At 41.4% G+C, this 19,911-nt stretch overlaps 2 protein-coding genes across 2 annotated transcripts; both read left to right on the forward strand.

The window, feature by feature from the left end:
* The first annotated feature begins 3,167 nt into the window (after positions 1–3,167).
* On the forward strand, positions 3,168–4,100 carry LOC141147529 (olfactory receptor 8G17-like). Its single transcript, XM_073634764.1, has one exon. It carries the CDS (start codon positions 3,168–3,170, stop codon positions 4,098–4,100), a length of 933 nt encoding a protein of 310 aa, XP_073490865.1.
* Positions 4,101–11,792: 7,692 nt separating this feature from the next.
* On the forward strand, positions 11,793–13,508 carry LOC141147907 (olfactory receptor 5B12-like). The gene is made up of 2 exons (XM_073635066.1): positions 11,793–11,811; positions 12,556–13,508. Exons 1-2 carry the CDS (start codon positions 11,793–11,795, stop codon positions 13,506–13,508), a joined length of 972 nt encoding a protein of 323 aa, XP_073491167.1.
* Positions 13,509–19,911: the final 6,403 nt, after the last annotated feature.

The raw sequence follows: 19,911 nt of genomic DNA on the forward strand, positions 1-19,911 counted from the left end.
ATATCCGGTCCTGTTTATCTCGGCTCTTCTCGGCTCCGCTCGCAGTCCTGCCCAGTCCCGCCCTATGATGTACATAACACAGGTCCAATGGTGGCACTGGGTGTGACTGTGAGCGGAGATGAGAAGAGCCGAGATACATACATTTAATTTATATATATAGCTATATATATATATATATAAATATCTATATATATCTATATCTAAATATAGATATATAGATATATAGATATATATCTATATATCTATATATCTATATATCTATATATCTATATATAGATTTAGCGCTTACCCCCGAAGGAGCGGCTGATTAATTGTTATATCCGTAATTCACGTTTACCACCTGACCCATCGCAGCCCATAAAATCAGAAACGGTCCATATTGCATTTTTCTCTTGCTTTATTAAGTAACATATACTGGGATAGGAGAAGGGTTTCCTTTGAGATGCTCTTTTGTTGCTTTAAAATCTTTTCACTGCCTCTCTTACAAGGACCTAGAATCATTGCGGATAATAAGAAATCACTTTATGCGGTTTTCTTCAATCAGGGAAGATGGAAGTAGATTTGATAGAGAATAACTGATAAAGAGTCACTCTGAATAACGTCTTCATCTGCAGAACTTTTCAAGAACAGTCTGTATCTCTATACGTGTGCTTGCAGCTTTACCGCTACCTTTTTACCACTACTTCCCACCGACATGGTACTTCCAAGTTAAGCTATTGAAAAGTCACTCTGAATAACTCCTCCCGCTTGACTGATTGGAATCCCGGGGGCATTGCTGAACCCAAAGTCACAGGCCATCACCGCCTGTCTCACTGACTTGCGTACCAACATCCCTCAGCCTCTGGCAGTACCCCTCCCTTGGGCTTTCACTCACGTGATCAATAGTCCATGTGCCACTCATAAACGATCGATCGCCCAGTTTCCTTCTGCTTTGTTGCTACTTCTTCCGCAATGATTCTTTGTTCCCTTTCCGCTTTTCTGGCACGCTCCCTTCCCCACAGGGGCAGGCAACGACACCAGCGACTACATGCTGTACGGTGTCATCTACTCCTTTACAGATGCCGGTTCCCCACCCTCCTAGCAGGGGGGCTCCGTTGGGGAACTAGGCTGGGCTTCTCCAAGCTCGAACAGGAAACTCCTCCTCACTGACCATGTGACCCGGCTTTTATATGAGAGTCCCGGGGCATTACCAAACAAATTAATGATTGGCCGAGACTCACATACAAACCACCTGCCACTCAAATCCCAAATGAACAAACAGGCCTGTAGCAATGGCACAAGCCTGCCTAAATTTACCTGAAAATATAAGCTAGCAAAAAAAGGTCACATGCTTAAAAGTAGATACCCGCTACATAGATATATATCTATATATCTATATATAGATATATATCTATATATCTATATATAGATATATATATAACGTTTATCTGAAAAGAAAAATAACTGTTGCTACAACTACTTAAGATGTGTTATGCAGGGTTCAGATTTAATTTGTTAGTCAAGTCCATCTAAATCTGCTGGTCTAACACTACCCTCCCCCCCAGACTGACAATGCTGCAGTTAAGGGTGTCTGCATTGCTCCTCTATCTAGAGTAGAGACTCCCTAATGCCGTGTACACACAACCGGACTTTCCGGCAGAAAAGGTCTGACGGAATCATTCCGTCGGACATTCCGATCGTGTGTGGGCGTCATCGGACCTTTCCTTTCGAAAATTCTGACGGACCTTAGAAATAGAACATGTTTCAAATTTTTCCGATGGACTCAATTCCTATCGAGAACCGTTTGTCTGTATGCTAGTCCGATGGACCAAAAATGACGCAAGGGCAGCTATTGGCTACTGGCTATTGAACTTTTTCTTGTCTCGTTGTACGTCATCGCGTTCTAAACAATCAGACTTTGGTGTGATCGAGTGTAGGCAAGTCCGTTTCAGCGGAACTCCATCGGAACTCCGTCTAAAAGACCGTCAGAGTCTACTTGATGGAAATTTTGCTTGTGTGTACGTGGCATAAGGCAGGGGAGGTGTTCCTGGTCAAATTGTCAGGTGAAAATAATGGGGAAAAAGCTTATAAAATTAAACCAATGCTTACTATTGGAAAACTGCAACATATTACATTTTATTTTTGGGTTTAAAGTAGAAGTCCAGCCTTTTAATACACCCTCCTAAATCCTATTCTATCTACCCTGTGAAAGGGAGATATGTATACTTACCTATTCTAAGAGCGATTTGGTCTGGTCACATGATCAGCTGTCAATTGCAGCTTTGGTGGAAGGGAAGGACATCAATGGATGCCCCATAGTAAGCCTATTAGTGACGTCACTATCAAGACTCTGCAACCATCTCTCCTCTTCACTGAAGCCAACCACTGGAGTTATCAGACTGTGACCAGACTGGAGTGCCCTCAGAATAGGTGAGTATATGTCTCTTTCTTTCACGGGGTATATAGAATAGGATTTAGAAAGGGGCGTAAGGGCAGGTTTAGGCTTAGATAGGAATAGGTTTGACTTTTACTTTAAATATCCTTTAAGGGCCTTCTCTATGGGGAGACTTTATTTTATGTTTTGGTAGCTTAAATGCTAAAAATCAAAATGCTATAATAGGACATCTCAAATTATCATAGTAAAGCCTTGTGGTTAGGAAGACGTGTCAACCTGATCTACTGTATGTATAGAGAAAGTTAATACTATATAAATCTATTAGATGGAATAATTGTTACAAGTAACAATTTCTGCGTATTATTGCATGTTTAGATACCTAAAATGGGGACCAGTCATATAGGCTGGGCTTCCTGGCACTTCGAAAAATTCTTAATTATTTATTTATGAAATATCAATTAATAATTTAGAGAAGGCTTTGGTAAAATTATTTTTTTTGTATTTTTTTTTCTTTTAGTTTAGGAAAAACTGACTTTTCTGTACCTTGGATCTGAACTGAAACATCACTCAAATCCATATATACTGCTGTAAGTTTCAGCCAATACCTGAGATTGCTGATAAACATTAATTCTGACATTCCAAGTTTCCACGTTAACAAGCAACAGATTTTGGTGGAGAACTTCTAACTTCTGATTTATTGATTGTAATACATTTAATCTTCTTGTGAATATTAATAAAGAGTTGAATCACATATTATACATTTTTGCTTTAAAAAGTGAGTAAAATTGTTGCAATGAGAAATATGACAATTTTGAATGAATTATTTCTCACTGGACTGTCTGACCTTCCGGCTCTCCAGCTCCCTTTATTTCTCTTCTTCCTTCTCATCTACCTCCTGACATTAATATGGAATTGTCTGATCATCTTCCTCATAGTCACCGACTCTCACCTCCATGTTCCTATGTATTTCTTCCTTGGGAACCTGGCCGGTTTGGACCTCTGTTGTTCCTCAGTCACCGTCCCGCGAATGTTATTTGACCTTCACACCAACAGAAGAAAGATTGCTATTACAACTTGTATAACCCAAGTCTTTTTCTTTATATTCTTTGCCATCTCTGAGGTTTTTCTGTTGGCTGTCATGTCCTATGACCGATATACCGCCATTTGTCAACCATTGCGTTACATACAGATCATGAGTTGGCAAGTTTGTATGCAGTCGGTGTCCAGTGTCTGGTGTCTCGGGTTTACTTATTCTTTAGTTCACACTCTTTATGTCTCTAACTTAACATTTTGTGCATCGGATATTGTAGAAAGTTTCTTCTGTGACCTTCCACAATTGTTTCAGATTTCCTGCAGTGACATCTTCATCAACATTCTGCTCATCTTTGTCTTGGGTGGATTTCTTGGAGTCGGCTCTTTAATATTGACCTTCCTGTCCTATGTCTATATATTCAAAACTGTTCTTAAAATGCAAGCTAAAGGCAAAATGAGTAAAGTTTTCTCTACTTGCACCTCTCACCTGACAGTGGTCTTCATATTTTATTGCTCTGTTATGTTTAATTATTTTCGGCCAAACGCTAGTTATCATTTTCCTGGTGACAAATTGGTGGCTGTCTTTTACACGGTGATCCTTCCTCTCCTCAATCCTCTTATTTATAGTTTGAGGAACCAGGATTTCAAAACAGCATTTCGAAGTGTTTTAAGAGAGATCTTCACACCAAAATAGAGATATATAAAGATATAGAAGTACTCTTTATTACCTGTATAGGAAATACATTGGAATGCTGTTTATTTTAATGTGAATCTCTAATCAGAGTTTTTTTTTTGTAGGGATTTGTAATATCAGGTTTTTACTTTTTGCTGACACAACAGGATTTGAGTGAAAATCTGGCTAAAGACAGCGGACATCTTTTCCTAGATAGTTGTCACTGAAACAGGCGTCTATTGGAAGATTTCCCTCTCCTTCTGTGTCAGTGACAAGGATCACCAGGACAAATAACAAGGGAGAGTCTACTGCAGAGACACAGACAAAGCACTATACTATGTATTAGGGATGCACCAATACCATTTTTACGAGTACGAGTACCAATACTTTTTTTTTTAGTACTCGCCGATACCAATTACCAATACCTACCGCAACTGTTTTGTTTTAACTTCAGCTGTCAGCAATGGTACAAAGCATTGAAAAGTTATTTACAAATGAAATAAATAGATTTTTTTTAAAATTTTGCACTTTTTCAATGTGAAATGTGTAAATATATGTTAATATATATGTGTAAAAATATTCACTAACAAAGCAAACAAAAAAAAGTTTTAATTGTTTATCGTTTATAAAATAGACCTGAACAAAAAAAATAAAAGCAGGAAAATAATTAAATGGAGGAGAATAGGAAGTTAATTAAGGCTGATTAGAGTAAATTAAGGGTTAATAACAGAGGAACATTTGCTCATCCCTTTGATCTGCAGATGAAGAAACAGAAATATACAAAAAGAAACAATGTTTCTTTTTATTTTAGTGTTTCAGCGGCTGAGCAATGTTGTAAATAAACATTTCCGGCTGATTTTTTTTTTGACAGCTCCAATTACCGGACTTCTTTAAAGAGGGAGTCCACCTAAACCGCCAAAAAAAAAAAAATATTAAAAGCCAGCAGCTACAAATACTGCAGCTGCTGACTTTTAATAAATGGCCACTTACCTGTCCCAGGGTCAAGCGGTGTCGGCAGGCGACGCTGAGAACCCACTCGGTTCTCGGCAGCTGCCACCGCCATCCTAGGTGAGGGAATCAGGAAGTGAAGCATTGCAGCTTCACTTCCCGGTTCCCTACTGTGCATGCGCGAGCCGCACTGTGCATCGTAACTGGTCCCCGCTATCTCCTGGGACCTGTGTGTTTCCCAGGAGTCAGCGCGGAGGGACAGGAAGAGGCATAGACTCCCATGGGAGTCTATGCCGGAAGTGGGTGCAAATACCTGTCTTAGACAGGTATCTGCACCCCCCTCCCCCCTGAAAGGTGCCAAATGTGACACCGGAGGGGGGAGGGTTCTGAAAAGTGGAAGTTCCATTTTTGTGTGGCACTCCGCTTTAACGCTTCAGCTGTCAACAGAGGAGACCCACTGACAGCTCAAAGAACCGAGCCAGAAAGTATCGGTTTCAGGTGTCAGTGCATTTGCACAAGTACCGATACTTGTGCAAATACTCTGTATAGGCACAGATACTAGTATCGGTGCAACCCAACTATGTATATGTATATCCAGGTGATTCTGGGTGTCCATCTTTGAGGGCTATTCATAGTTTGACAGGAACCCCATTTGTCCTACGAAAGTCCCCGTTCATGTCTTTTGCTGACCGCTCCCCTCCTCTGTGGTGACAATTCTTCAGCATGACCAGGATCACTGCCTGTTTAGGGTTAATGATTTAAGTTTAAATACAAACTACAGACTATTCCCACAATAGATTTTTTTTTTCGATCCAATTCTTACTGTATATGATGTTTACAATTTTAGAAGGTTCACAGTAAAGGGTTCCATTACTCTCTATAATGTCTAAATGAAAATGTGTTAACTTCTTAATGTAAAAAGGAGGCAGTTTAAAAATTTAAATGTAATCCTGCCTAAAGCCAGACATATATGGTTAAAAATCCAGCCAGCAACTTCGGCCTCCTACTTGGTAGCAGGTCTTCTTAACCGTGTCTTGACATAGTCCTACATAGATGCTTGCAAGGGTACTTCACTCAGAGAAATGAACTGGGACCAGCCGTATCACCTATCTCCTGGCCTTGGTTGGGCTTAACTGCTCAGGGGGGAGAGGGGGGGGAGGGGAAATATGAATAATGATCCTCCACCCCACAGCTATTATATTCTGCATATCTGGCTGTGTTACCAGTACTGTATTATCATAACCTATATTGGATGTACCCAGCATTTCTTAGGCTTCTATACCCTGCTTGTTAATTACATTTCTGTGTCATTTGATTTGAATTGTGAATTGTAACTTGCTCTTTTAACACTAAATAAAATCTTTACGGATAAAAAAAAAAAAAATCCAGCCAGTTCAGGACAAATATCGATCCATGTATGGGTAGGCTGATTGTACCCCAAGTCAATTCATTGATTGGCTTGGGTGCAACTGTCCTGTCGGATTTTTCTGCATGCGATTACATAATGTGTTAATGGGGGAATCAAATGATTTTCTTTGTTTCCACCCATGGTGCAAGGAAAAAGAAATTGCATCATCTATGGGCTGCCTTAGCACTTTTACATCTAGGCTTTGACTAAGTGCTCTCTACAGCCAGGACTGTTGTCCTCCATTTACTCCCAGCCACAAAACTAAACATGGCCAGAATGTAGAATTCCACTACTCAACCTAGCATAGCAGACACGGTTATGGATCTTAACCACCAATGCGAAACAGAGAAAGTTAGGAAATAATTTTTATCACTTGAAAGACCCAACATAATCTCTGGGGAGTAAGTGGAGAAAAGACCTTCCTAAAATTGTGTTTGGTGCCTTTTTTTTGCCTTCTCTGCATGTATTTTATTTTACTATGTTTTATTATGATTTTGCCACTTGCTTAACTTTATACCATTTGTTGTTCCTTTTTTACAGCATCACAACTTTTTATTTTAAACTTTAATAAATTCAAGAAACATCTGTTAGTAAAAGAAAGGTTATAAAATATATTAATTTTGTCTGCTTTCACACTGAGGTGCTTTACAGGCGCTATAACGCTAAAAATAGCGCCTACAAAGAAGTCTTGAAAAAGCCTCTCCTCTCACTCCAGTGTGAAAGGCCGAGGATTTTCACACTGGAGCGGTGCGCTGGCAGGATGCTAAAAAAAGTCCTGCAAGCAGCATCTTGGAGGCGCTGTAGGAGTGGTGTATAAAGCGCCCCCGCCCCTTGAAATCAATGGGCAGCACCGCCAAAGAGCAGCGCTTTGCAGGCTCTTTTAACCCTTTTTTTAACCACCGTTAGCGGGGGTTAAAAACAATGGTAAAACACCTCTAAAAATTGTGGCACTTTACTGCCAATGCCCCAGTGTGAAAGTAGCCTTATAAAAGGAACAAACTATGGGGGTTAGAGAAGGAAGTAGTGGTTGGAATGTCCTTAGTAGATGAAGCACCTCATCCTGATAATAAGTACAATAGGAAACAGGGAGATGGGGATTATTGCAGTGCCAAAAATACATCAATACAAAATAGTATATAAAAGAAATTGAGTTTATTATAATTGATTAAAAAACAACAACTCATAGACAACACACACGTTAAGGGAGCATAAAACAGTGTTTTGTACAACCAATAGTAGATGAAGGTAGGTTGAGGTGTCCCTACTAGTCCCTACTAGTTTCGCCAAGACATTGGCTTCATCAGGGGAACAGAGCAAGGTATATAGCAGTTTTATTATAAAACTATGGGGGTTACTTACTAAAGGAAAATCCACTTTGAACTGCAAGTGTACTTGTAAGTGCAGTCGCTGTAGATCCGAGGGGGACATGCAAGGAAAGTAAAAAACAGCTTTTTAGCTTGCACATGATTGGATAATAAAATCAGCAGAGCTTCCACTCATTTCAGATCTACCTCTTAGATTGAGAGCGACTGCACTTCCAAGTGCACTTTCAGTGCAAAGTGGATTTGCCTTTCGTAAATAACCCCCAATGTGCCATTGAACAGTATATTCATTTGGTTGAGGCTTCATTATCTGTACAGATTTAATTTCTTGAGGATTTGTATGTTAATTTAATCTCAGAGGAACACAGAGTCAATACACTCTCCTGTGTGCTCTGGAGATAGCAGGGGAAATTTCTGCATTATAAATATACAGTATGTACAGTATGTGTGCCACACAAAACTGTACTGTGACCAAAATGTCACATTGCTTTTTTTTTATTGCATTAATTTAACCTTCTTCAGCAAATTGTCTCCACCACTGACTTGATCCTTCCAGTGCTGACTCTCCTCAATCCTCTTCTATCAGAATTTACTTTTGAATCATTGAAACAAATCTGGACTAGGCACTAAAACAAGGAGATTTCTTCATTTTGCAAATCTGGGAATGCACATATATTATTTTCTTCTTTTTTTTGTTTTACAGGTATGGTTACTTTCAGTTATTATTTCATTTGTAAAACCCAGCTCATCCTAATCAATGTCATCTATTAATTTTTTGCTTGTTTCCTTTTTTTTAACTGGTTTTGCATAATAACTAAACACTTTCTTAATACTTGAAACTCTGACCAGATTGATTTATTTTGTCTCAATTTAGGTAATAGATATTATTATTATTATGAATTTTTATAGCACCAACAGTCTGTGCAGCGCTTTACAATCTAAAGGGAAACAATTACAATTGAATAAAATGCGAGGTTTAAGAGTGTTCTGCCCATAATAGCTCACAAAAGGTAACAAGCACAGAAAAAGGATAGCAGGACATTAACCACTTCAATAACGGCCACTTTCACCCTCTTTCAGCTTTTACATTTTTTTTCTTTTCTGCTAAACAAATTGAACAAAGACAGAAATGTTTGAAAAAAAAAAAGATTTGTTTGTTTATGTTTTAAAATGTTGTAAATAAGTATGTTTTCTCCTTCACTGATGGGCACTGATGAGGAGTCGCTGATAAGGTGGCACTGATGAGGAGGCACTAATATGCAGCACTGATAGGTGGCACTGATGAGCACTGATAGGCAGCACTGATGAGGAGGCACTGACAGGCATTACTGATGGGCATTGATTGACATTTGTGATGGGCACTAATTGGCATTTGTTATGGGTAATGATTGGCATCTGATGGGCACTGATTGACATAGGTGGTGGGCACCTCTGATGGGGGCTGTGCTGATAATCCATGCATGAATTATAAGTGCAGATCCCCCTGTCAGTAGAGCCGCTGATAGGCTCTCCTCTGCTCTTGCCTTGTCAGCACGAACTGAGGAAAGCCAATTACCGGCACATCCTGGTTACCGCTGTGATCAGTTGTGATTGGTCACAGCTGATCACATGGTAAAGAGCCTACGTCATAGGCTCTTTACCAAGATCGGAGATGCTGTGTGTCAGAGCAACACACTGCACCACCGATCGCCCCTCTGTGCGCACAAGTGGCCTTTCCTGCTGGACATCATATGATGCCCAGTCAAGATAACTGAGTCTTTTGGTCCTTCATGCATTCTGCACAATAGCCATCAACTCTCACATCACCAGGACACTGCTGAACACTGTTTCAGGCATTCAAAAATTAAAGGGAATCTGTCATGAAAGCTTAATATAGGCTGCTATTGCCTAGTTCCCTTTTTGATCATTATGATGATGCTGTAAATTTAAAGGCATTGCACACTTTCAAATGCTTTAACTGTTTTTAACTTGATTTTAGTGTAATTATATTTCCTGTGTGGTTTGTTTGTCTTACTTTGGAATGATGGGTTCAAGTGTCACGGCTGCAGTGTGTAGTGTCATGGCGAATCAATTTCCCTATGTTCATATATTGTTGCAGCTAACTTCCAGGTCACACAGGGTCCAATGCACAGCCATTTCCTTTTTGTTGCATCATAAATGCGGGAGTGTGTTGCAAATTTTGCATGGTGACCTCTCTGTTAATTGCTCAGCCTGTTTGTGTCTGTGTCAGATCAAATTACTGTGTAGCTCTCACCTACAGAACACTAGACTGAGAGACCCAGGGATTGTGGGATATGTATTTTCTTTACAGTTATGCCCTCTACACACGATCGGATTTTCCAACAACAAAACCGTATATTTTTTTTCCGAAGGATGTTGGCTCAAACTTGTCTTGCACACACGGACACACAAATGTTGTCGGAAATTCCAAACATCAAGAACGCGGTGACGTACAACACGTACAACGAGCCGAGAAAAAGGAAGTTCAATAGCCTTCTGCATAATTCAGAGCATGCGTGAACTTTTGTGTGATGGACTTGTGTACACAGGATCGGACTTTCCGACAAGTTTTGCTCTCAAACATTTGTTTGTGGAAATTCCAACAGCAAATGTTCGATGAAGCATACACAAGGTCAGACTTTCCAACAACAAGCTCACATTGAACATTTCCTGTCGGAAATTCTGATTGTGTGTACGCGGCATATGTGTCAGTTCTCACACTACAGACAGATTCCATGGATTAACTTGATCATTGCCATGCCACATGCCTCATGTTTGAACACAAACCAAAACTTCTGACATCTGAATTTGATAATTTACTCTACTATAGGCTCTGTTTAAAGGGCAACAAATGATACCATGAAAGTACATGATCAATGCATCTTAATGCAGAAGAAAAACACAAGGTGCAGGTAGGAAGGTTTATAATGCATTTCAATTCTAGATTGCTAATCTGTAATACTCATTTGAAGAGTTTGCTTATTCCAGATCTATGCTTCGCCGAACTTTAGCAAACTTTGAAGTAAACCTAAACCCTAACTGGAAAACATTTATATTTCTGTATGCACTGTGTATAATTGTAATTTTCTCCTAAAATCCTTGTTTTAACTTTCTTATTTTTTTTCAATGTTTTTTTTTCAATGCTAGTGCTATTGATCTACTCCAGCCTTATAGACACGTCCTGTCTACATGCAGTCAACTTTTAACAATACTTTGGAACTTTTTATTTTAGGTCTCTATCATACAGCTTGGACTTTGGCACACATTATAATAATAATAATTTCTTACAGGTAAAACCTGGTTCTGATATTGTAAGGAATATTTTTTTTTTAATGGATAACTGATATTACATGTCTGTTCAGAGCATCCTTCAGTAAGTTCAATGTTACAGCCAATATCTGAGAATTCATGAAGAATTTGAACACTTTAAATTGCTTGACAGAAAAAAAAAGAAAATAACTCATCTTTTCTGCACACAAATTTGGTCAATATCCCAACTTTTGCTTCTAGAATTTCTCTACTCAATATGTTAAATTATAATTAATTAAGTCTACATTTGAGTTGCAGAAAAAAATGAAATTTTAACTTTTCTTATTTGCTTTTCTACACATGAAAAAGCATGCTTTTACAGTTTTGTGAATCCATATCCATATTTGTGATTTTTGCAGAGTTTTAGACAATTGACAACTGAAATAACATTTTGATCATTCCATCCTCAGTAACTTTGGGATTTGGCTAATCTCTGATATTTTTTCTTTAGAAAAAAAAAGGTGAAACATACAGTATAAAAGATAATAACAATAAAAAAGTACACAAGTCCAACTCAGGTGCCTGTAATTATTATAGCAGCACTACTGTCATACAGTTTATGATCAGCTTTCATGTGTATATAGCACACAAGGAATAAGCAGTTGATAGAAGGTGTGGAAAGTCCCAGAAACCTCAGAGGGTGATCTTGCTATGTTACAATATTAAACACCCCACACCAAAGTCCGTGCATCACACTCCCCTTCAGGGTTCACACTCACCAGAGGGATGGATATGTCAGGCATAGGTAAGTAAACCACAACTATCCTCAGCGTCATGGTAGGTGTCACAGCATATTATAAGATCTCCACTGGTTCTCGGATAGAAAAAAGGCTCCAATAGCGTAATTCCGTTTTCTCTCTCATTATGTTTAGTAAAAGTTTTCCATACAAACAGCCTCAAACTATCTAGGCAAATGGACAAGCATTCCTCACAGCCCAGGGAAAGGTGCGACTCACACTCTATAGGAAGTAGTGTCCACCGCTTGCTTCTTGGTTTGTCTCTTCCTGGTCATGGAATGCACTCATCAGGTCTGGTCGTCGTAAGGTCTTCCTCTGAGGGCTAGAATTCACTATAGATTTTTTTTTAAATGTACATTATCCTTATATAACTTTCTTTAAATGGTAACTTCACTTTTGTGGAAAAAAATACAGCACATAAAAATATAATATAGATTTTTAATTGGTACACATGCCATGTTGGATTTTATGTTATTAAAGATTATCTTTCCTTTTCAATCTTCAGTGCTGTCATTTTATTTAAATTTCAATGTCATTCAGCAACCCAGAGGTGTTCAGTAAGCAGTTGGTGCATTGAGCGCTGCTACAGAAGTTATTTCCTGCCTTTTTGATTTTCCCAGAAGTCTACAGTTAGAAATTTTAGGCATCCACTGCAAATGCCTGAAACATACGTTGATCACCCAGGGTGGATTTTTTGTTTTTCTCAATAAAAGTGGAGCTAAGCTATTCTTTAACTGCTTCCTTTTCAAAAGTAAGTCAAAATATTGCAATGGGAAATCAGACAATATATACTGAGCTATTTCTCTCAGGACTGTCTGACCTTCCAGCCCTTCAGCTCCCTCTCTTTCTTTTCTTCCTTCTCATCTACCTTCTGACATTAATAGGGAATTTTCTGATCATCTCCCTCATTGTCACTGACTCTCACCTGCATGTTCCTATGTATTTCTTCCTCGGGAACCTGGCTGGATTGGACCTCTGTTGTTCTTCGGTCACTGCTCCACAAATGTTATTTGACCTTCACACCAGGAGAAGAATGCGTACAGTAACAGCTTGTATGACCCAAGTTTTCTTCTTTATGTCCTTTGCCGGTTGTGAGGTGTTTCTGTTGTCCACCATGTCCTATGATCGATATGTCGCCATTTGTCAGCCATTACATTACACGCAGATCATGCAGTGGAAAGTGTGTGCACAATTGGTCTCCATTGTATGGTGTATCGGTTTTACCAATTCCTTAGTTCACACAGTTTATGCCTTGAAATTAAAATTTTGCCAGTCACAAATTATCAAAAACTTCTTCTGTGACTTGCCCCAGTTATTTCAGATCTCTTGTAATGACATATACATCAATATCATGCTCATTTTTCTCTTTGATGGCTTCCTTGGAGTGGTGTCTTTTATACCGATCCTCCTGTCCTACATCTCCATCTTTAAGACTGTCTTGAAAATGCAAGTTAAAGACAACAAAACAAAAGTCTTCTCTACATGTACCTCTCACCTGACAGTGGTGTTTATATTTTATATCTCTGTTGTGCTTAATTATTTTACTCCAGGTTCTAGTTATCATTTTACCAGTTACAAAGTGGTGTCTGTTTTTTACACGGTGATCCTTCCTCTCCTCAATCCTTTGATTTACAGTCTGAGGAACCAGGACTTCAGAGTAGCATTTCAAAATATTTCAAGAAAAATCATCTCCAATCTAACATAGAATTTATATAAACTAGACGCTCACTTATACCACACCATTCACCTTTAGCCGCACAAGACGCCCCAAGAAATGACAGCCCTACAGCGTCTCCAGCACACAGAAGAGCACGTTTCTCCACCTAAAGGAAACCCCTGCTTTCCTCCTGCAATTAACGGATCAAGGTCGGTACCTTCACATCATTAACTGTATCTATCTTCTAACCAACCCTTACCCTCCCCCGCACCTAAACTCCATGAAGATCTGCCCCAACAGGATGCCTTAACATCTTGCCAACACACATCACATCACAATCCTGCCAGCAAGAGAATATTGGCATCTGCAACACCCCAATCTTATTAACAAAATCAGTATCTCAGCTTCCGGAAGACCTCAAAAGTTCAACCATGCTCAGAAGAATGCAATTCTTCACACAAAGATGCAATCTAGCAACTAGGATGTCACAGCCCATACAACCTAAAACCCCACTTGGGCCTACCCCCTACGGGTCCCACACCACCACTGTCACAACCCAAAACGACCTTCAACAAGCGACCGAGAAGAGGTAAACATGGAGCAGTCACACGAGGGAACTCTCACCACCTTTACCCTTGTCACGACAAATCCTAACTAACTGCCAACCCTAAATCAAGGTTATTCTTGCTTGACGATGACTTCCCGAGAGGATCCCAAGACACTTGTGCAAGCCCCTGCTCTTCGACGCACACCATCTCTTATACACCACCAGGATTTGCAGACTCTCGGAAGACCACCGAACAAGAACTTCCCCCTCCAATTGCCCACTCGCTAAATTAGTGGTGAACTAAGGGAGTAATACCTCCAGCCCTATAGCATTCTCTGCCGGACCCCTCATTATTTCATACTTTTCCCAACCCTTGCCTTCTCCTTCCCTAGCCCTTTCTACTTTTTCCCCTTTTCTTTTTCTTTTTCTTCTTCTCTCCCCTACCAACCTTTTCCATACTCACTATATTACAATCCTCACTCCCCACTCCTATTCCACTGCAGAACTGCACCGCTACCTGTAAGTAAATCTACTTATTTTAAAGCAAACTGTTTACTCTAGTTGTGACATGAGCACTCCAGATAGAGCCGGTAGAATACAATCCCTCCTGACCATGGTACCACATACCTTGTTCCGTTGAGATGCACATTTTACCTAATAAGCATGGAGAGATTCCGAGGGAGAACGTCAGAGGGGGTGATATCCCAACCATACAACACCTCTTAAACCCAACCTAACTCTAATCATCCCCACTGCTTATACTCTACTAGACCTGGAACTTGTAAGCCAACCCAAAACACAGGAGATCACCAAACCCAAGCAACACGCTTATTGTCAAAAATATATCAAAACCCAACCTCTATCCCTACCCCCACCCTCCATCCCTCTCTCGGAATCTCTCCCAATCATCCCAGTTAATGTTAATGTTTATGTTGGAATATTTCTACATGTTTTCGAGTGTTCTTTACTTTGCAAAGTCTACCAATACTAGTTGTACACGTTCTTGTAATTTGTTATTTTTTTTTGCCACGCTTGTTATATCTGACTTCAAACCTATACTGTCACGCCAAATCCCAGTCAGTCTTGATTACACTACCTCCCTATAGCTTTTTTACTCTTATACTCACTGCAGGGAAACCCACTAACATGACACACAGGGGTTCACCCCTCCAAGAACGGGAATCCCAACTTTCACTCCTGCCACCCTCATCATACCTCTACTCCCACTACAGAACCAACACTGGGGATCCCGCATACTTACAAATAAACTTCCCTTACAATACCATTAACAGAGACTCCCCCATACGAGCACATGACCTCAACGATGTCGGAGACCTCACCCATCAAAAGACCACTATCTGCCACGCCCTCATCCAGCGAACTTTGGTAGTTCCCGCTGACTCAATCCGGAACCCCCCTTGCTAGGGTAGGCCTATCCTCACCTCGGGACTTGACCCACATCGCCCCTACCACCCTCTCCTCACTCCCCTTCCTTACCACCGCCTCTTCCTCGCCCCCCCTTCTCCCACAACCTCCCACCCCCCCCAATACCACCCCTCCCTCTGAACTCTCTGAGCCCTTCTCTCATGCTGTACATACATCTCTCTCTCTCTCCCTTCAACCCTCCCCCCGCCTTTAGGGCGAAACTACATCATACAAATTCATACTACTAGACTCTCCCACACCTTATTTGATCACCATCAAACTCACTAGGGCCTCTACCATGACCTCATGTGCGCCACACTCACTTAAAATAATATCTCTAAATGCAAAAGGCCTTAATATTCCGGAAAAAAGTCACAAATTCTAGCCAACATGTATAAACTAAAAGCAGATATCATATTCCTGCAGGAGACCCACTTTAAATCAAACAACATTCCCAAATTAGAAACTTTCACTACCCACACGTATACCAGGCCACATCCCCCTCCACCAAAACCAAGGGAACTTCCATCCTGATATCTAGACACCTCCCCCTTCAAATGTCAGACACACTAGCTGACGAACAAGGTCGTTATATTTTCCTCAAGGACACCCTCTGGGACAAACCGATCACCCTTGCCAACATATATAGCCCTAACACCTCTCAGGTCCCGTTCTTCAGATCGATAACCTGTCTATTAATATCATACCAATCTGAAATCCTTATCCTAGGAGGAGACTTTAACGTCCTCCTAGACCCCCTCATTGACACATCCACTGGAACCTCCCAACTGCCATTCCGTGCCCTGTGACAAATTAAACTTTCCCTTCAAGAACTCTCCCTCCACGACACATGGCGGACCCTCCATCCCCATGACAAAGACTTCACATATTACTCGGCCCCACACAACAAATATTCTCGTCTGGACTATTTTCTCCTCAGCCAACAAGATTTACCCCTGCTCTCAAAATCAACGATCGAACCAATGCTTACCTCAGACCACCACCCGATCACCCTCCAACTGACTTTCCCTGAATACAACCACTCCTTCAAAAATCTGGAGACTAGACCCAAACCTATTGACTGACAAAGAGAGAATCCGTAAACTCAATACCGTCATCACCAACTGTTTCCAAGAAAATGACACCCCGACACCTCCACTCTCACCCAATGGGAAGCCCACAAATGCGTCCTTCGGGGCCATCTTATTTCTATGGCTTCCGCATTAAAGCGAGAAAAACAGAAACACACAAATGACCTGATAGCCAAAATACAGAAACTGGAGAGAGCACACAAACCAAACCTAGCCCAACTCACACACCACAAACTCGTTGAGACCCGTAAACTTCTTTTGGAGGAACTCGGACAGAAGATAAAGAGAAAATACACCCTATCCCAGAAACTGTTCTACAACTTTAGCAACAAAAGCAGCCACCTACTAGCACAAGCCCTACGAGCCAAAAAAACTAAAGCAACTGTTCACCAACTCATAATTTCTTCAGGGAACACATTAAAAAAGAATCTAGACATAGCACAAGAATTCGAACACTTCTACGCAAAACTTTACAACATTTCCACCTAGGAAACACAAATACCCGCACCCACAACTAGGTCATCCCTCATACAAAACTTCCTAGAGAAGCACTGCCCAAAATCACTCAGCTCAGACAATGCAGACAAACTTGACCTCCCATTAACAATGACTGAATGGGACTTAGCACTCAAGCAGCTGAAACCGGGGAAAAGTCCCGGACCAGACGGTCTATCAGCTGTATACTATAAGACCTTCTCAAGCATGCTGTCCACCCCCTTCCTCAAGCATTTAACTCACTTTCTGCAGAGAATCCACACACACCTGGTATGCTAGAAGCACACATCTCTGTAATCCCCAAAGAAAGGAAGGACCCTACCCACGCAACAAGTTACAGACCAATATCCCTACTAAATGCAGACATCAAAATATTCACTAAGATACTCACTAATCGTCTGCTCCCTTTTCTCCCCTCAACGATAACCACAGACCAAGCGGGCTTTGTTCCTGGCAGGGAAGCCAGGGACAACACCATTAAAGCCATAAACCTACACCACCTCTTATCCACCTCCAACCAAGCAGGGTTCTTCTTATCCTTGGATGCAGAGAAGGCATTTGACAGAGTGGCCTGGGACTACATGGAAGCAGTCCTCAGAACCCTGGGTTTGGGTAGACGCCTATTAAGCTTTATAATGACGCTCTATTCCAGCCCGACGGCGAAAGTCCGAGTCAACAGCCTCCTGTCAAACGCCTTCTCCATCCACAATGGAACGAGGCAGGGCTGCCCCCTTTCGCCCTTACTATTCATACTCACCTTAGAAACATTCCTACATAGCCTTAGATACAACCCAAATATTAGAGGTGTTCATACTTCCCTCAAAGAATACAAACTTGCTGCTTTTGCAGATGACATCCTTCTCTTCCTCACAGAACCGCATATATCACTCCCGAAGCTCCTCTCAGAATTCCAACGATTCAGATTAATCTCCAACCTTAAGATCAATTTCTCATGCCCTGAATATATCTCTCCCGAACCAACTCATCACCCAATGCCAACACAACTTTCCTTTCAAATGGAAGGAAGATGCTATAACATATCTTGGCATCCAACTCCCCAGGTCTCTCAAACGCCTATACCTCAAGAATCATCTACCAATTCTACACAGTCTTACTAGTGATCTTAAGCGGTGGAACAAACCCACCTTTTCCTGGTTTGGCAGAGCAGCCATCCTAAAAATGAATGTACTGCCCCACCTCCTATACATCTTACAAGCAGCCCCAATCCACATCCCCCTAGCCTTCTTCCGGAACTACAAGAGTCTATGTACCAGATTTCTCTGGGCCAACCGGAGACCGAGAATCAGCTACTCCCACCTCTCTCTACCTAAGAATAAAGGAGAGATAGGCCTGCCAGACATAAGAAATTACTACAGGGCCAATCACTTGACCAGAATCCTGGATTGGAACATTCACAATGAAATTAAAGACTGGGTTGAACTCGAAGCTTCCTTCACAACGCCCCCCCTGCACTCACTGCCCTGGTTACTCTCGAAACATGTTACAACCGAAACCCGGACCCACCCATTAATTGGCCCAACTCTCAGATGTTTCTATGAAACTTGCAAATCTACGTCCCTATCCTCATCTCCAGGCCCACTCACCTCATTACGCCTCAACCCGGACTTTCCCCCCGGAATGCACAACAATTATCTAAAAGACACTTGGCCGCACAGCAAGATATTAGCACACCACTTCTTTGCACAAGGCAAACCCTTAACATGGGAAAACCTCCCATCTAAGGGGGAGAACCCCTCTACCTCCACCTGGACTTTCACCTTGCTCTCACACTACACCCACATGCTAGAGAGGAAGTTCAAAGTCTCCAGACCCCTCACACCCTTTGAAACCCTCTGCACGATGCAATCACCTCAGCGCCACTTAATCTCCACAATGCACTCCCTCCTATTTTCAAATATCCCTTCCAACACAGGACGAGCCTGCTCATCCTGGGAAGGTGACCTTTCCAGATCTTTTTCTCTGAAAGATTGGGAACGAATCTATCTGTACATACATAAGGGATCTGTAAATGTATCCACACAAGAGAACGGATACAAAGTTCAAGCCCGATGGTACCGCACCCCAACCCTTATCCACAAATTCAATCCGGACCTCCCAGATACGTGTTGGAGATGCCACCTTGAAAAGGGATCTCTCCTGCATTTATGGTGGAGCTGTCCTGCCATCCAAACCTACTGGAATGAGGTACACCAACTTATTACAAAAATAACCACATACCAACTAGACTTTTCCCCAGCACAATTTCTCCTACACCATTCCACACTATCACACAGGAACTACTTTAAGTCCCTAGCAATGCACATGCTAAATGCGGCAAAACAATGCATTCCTGTTCACTGGGGTTCTACACAAACCCCATCAGTTAAATAATGGTTAGTCAGAATCACCAAAGTAGCTGAAATGGAGTGCCTCATTAGCATCGCACACGACACACCCTCCAAATTCTCAACTAAATGGGCCTGTTGGACCCACTTCCGAACAACAGTAGAATACCGAAACCTCATCACTGCAGGCAGCCCAATGGTACCAACTCATCCCAGTACACCCTAGGATTAACCTCAAAACTGGAAATAAACATCATATACACTTACTCCCAGACCTTCTCCACTCTAACAATCAGAATTCCAAAGAGCCAACAACCTACCTGCTACCCCAAATGGAGGGAGAGAGAGATGGATACCCACCCCCTCCACTTCATCGGCACACCCCTCTAAAACCGCTGCTACACCCACTAGCCTTCCCTTTCCTACTCCTCTCCCTGATTCACCCCTTCTCCCGCCCTCTCCCCCCTTTCTCACCCCAAACACCCACCCCCTACCCCAATCCCCTTTTCCCACTTGAGGAACCTAGTAATACTCACCAGCATACAGAA

The sequence above is a fragment of the Aquarana catesbeiana genome, linkage group LG06 (assembly GCF_042186555.1).
Source record: "Aquarana catesbeiana isolate 2022-GZ linkage group LG06, ASM4218655v1, whole genome shotgun sequence".
In the NCBI taxonomy this organism is placed as follows: Eukaryota; Metazoa; Chordata; class Amphibia; order Anura; family Ranidae; genus Aquarana; species Aquarana catesbeiana.

Bases quoted from the DNA above. Each gene is read 5' to 3' on its own strand.
- LOC141147529 (XM_073634764.1), top strand. From the start codon at position 3,168: ATGAGAAATATGACAATTTTGAATGAATTATTTCTCACTGGACTGTCT.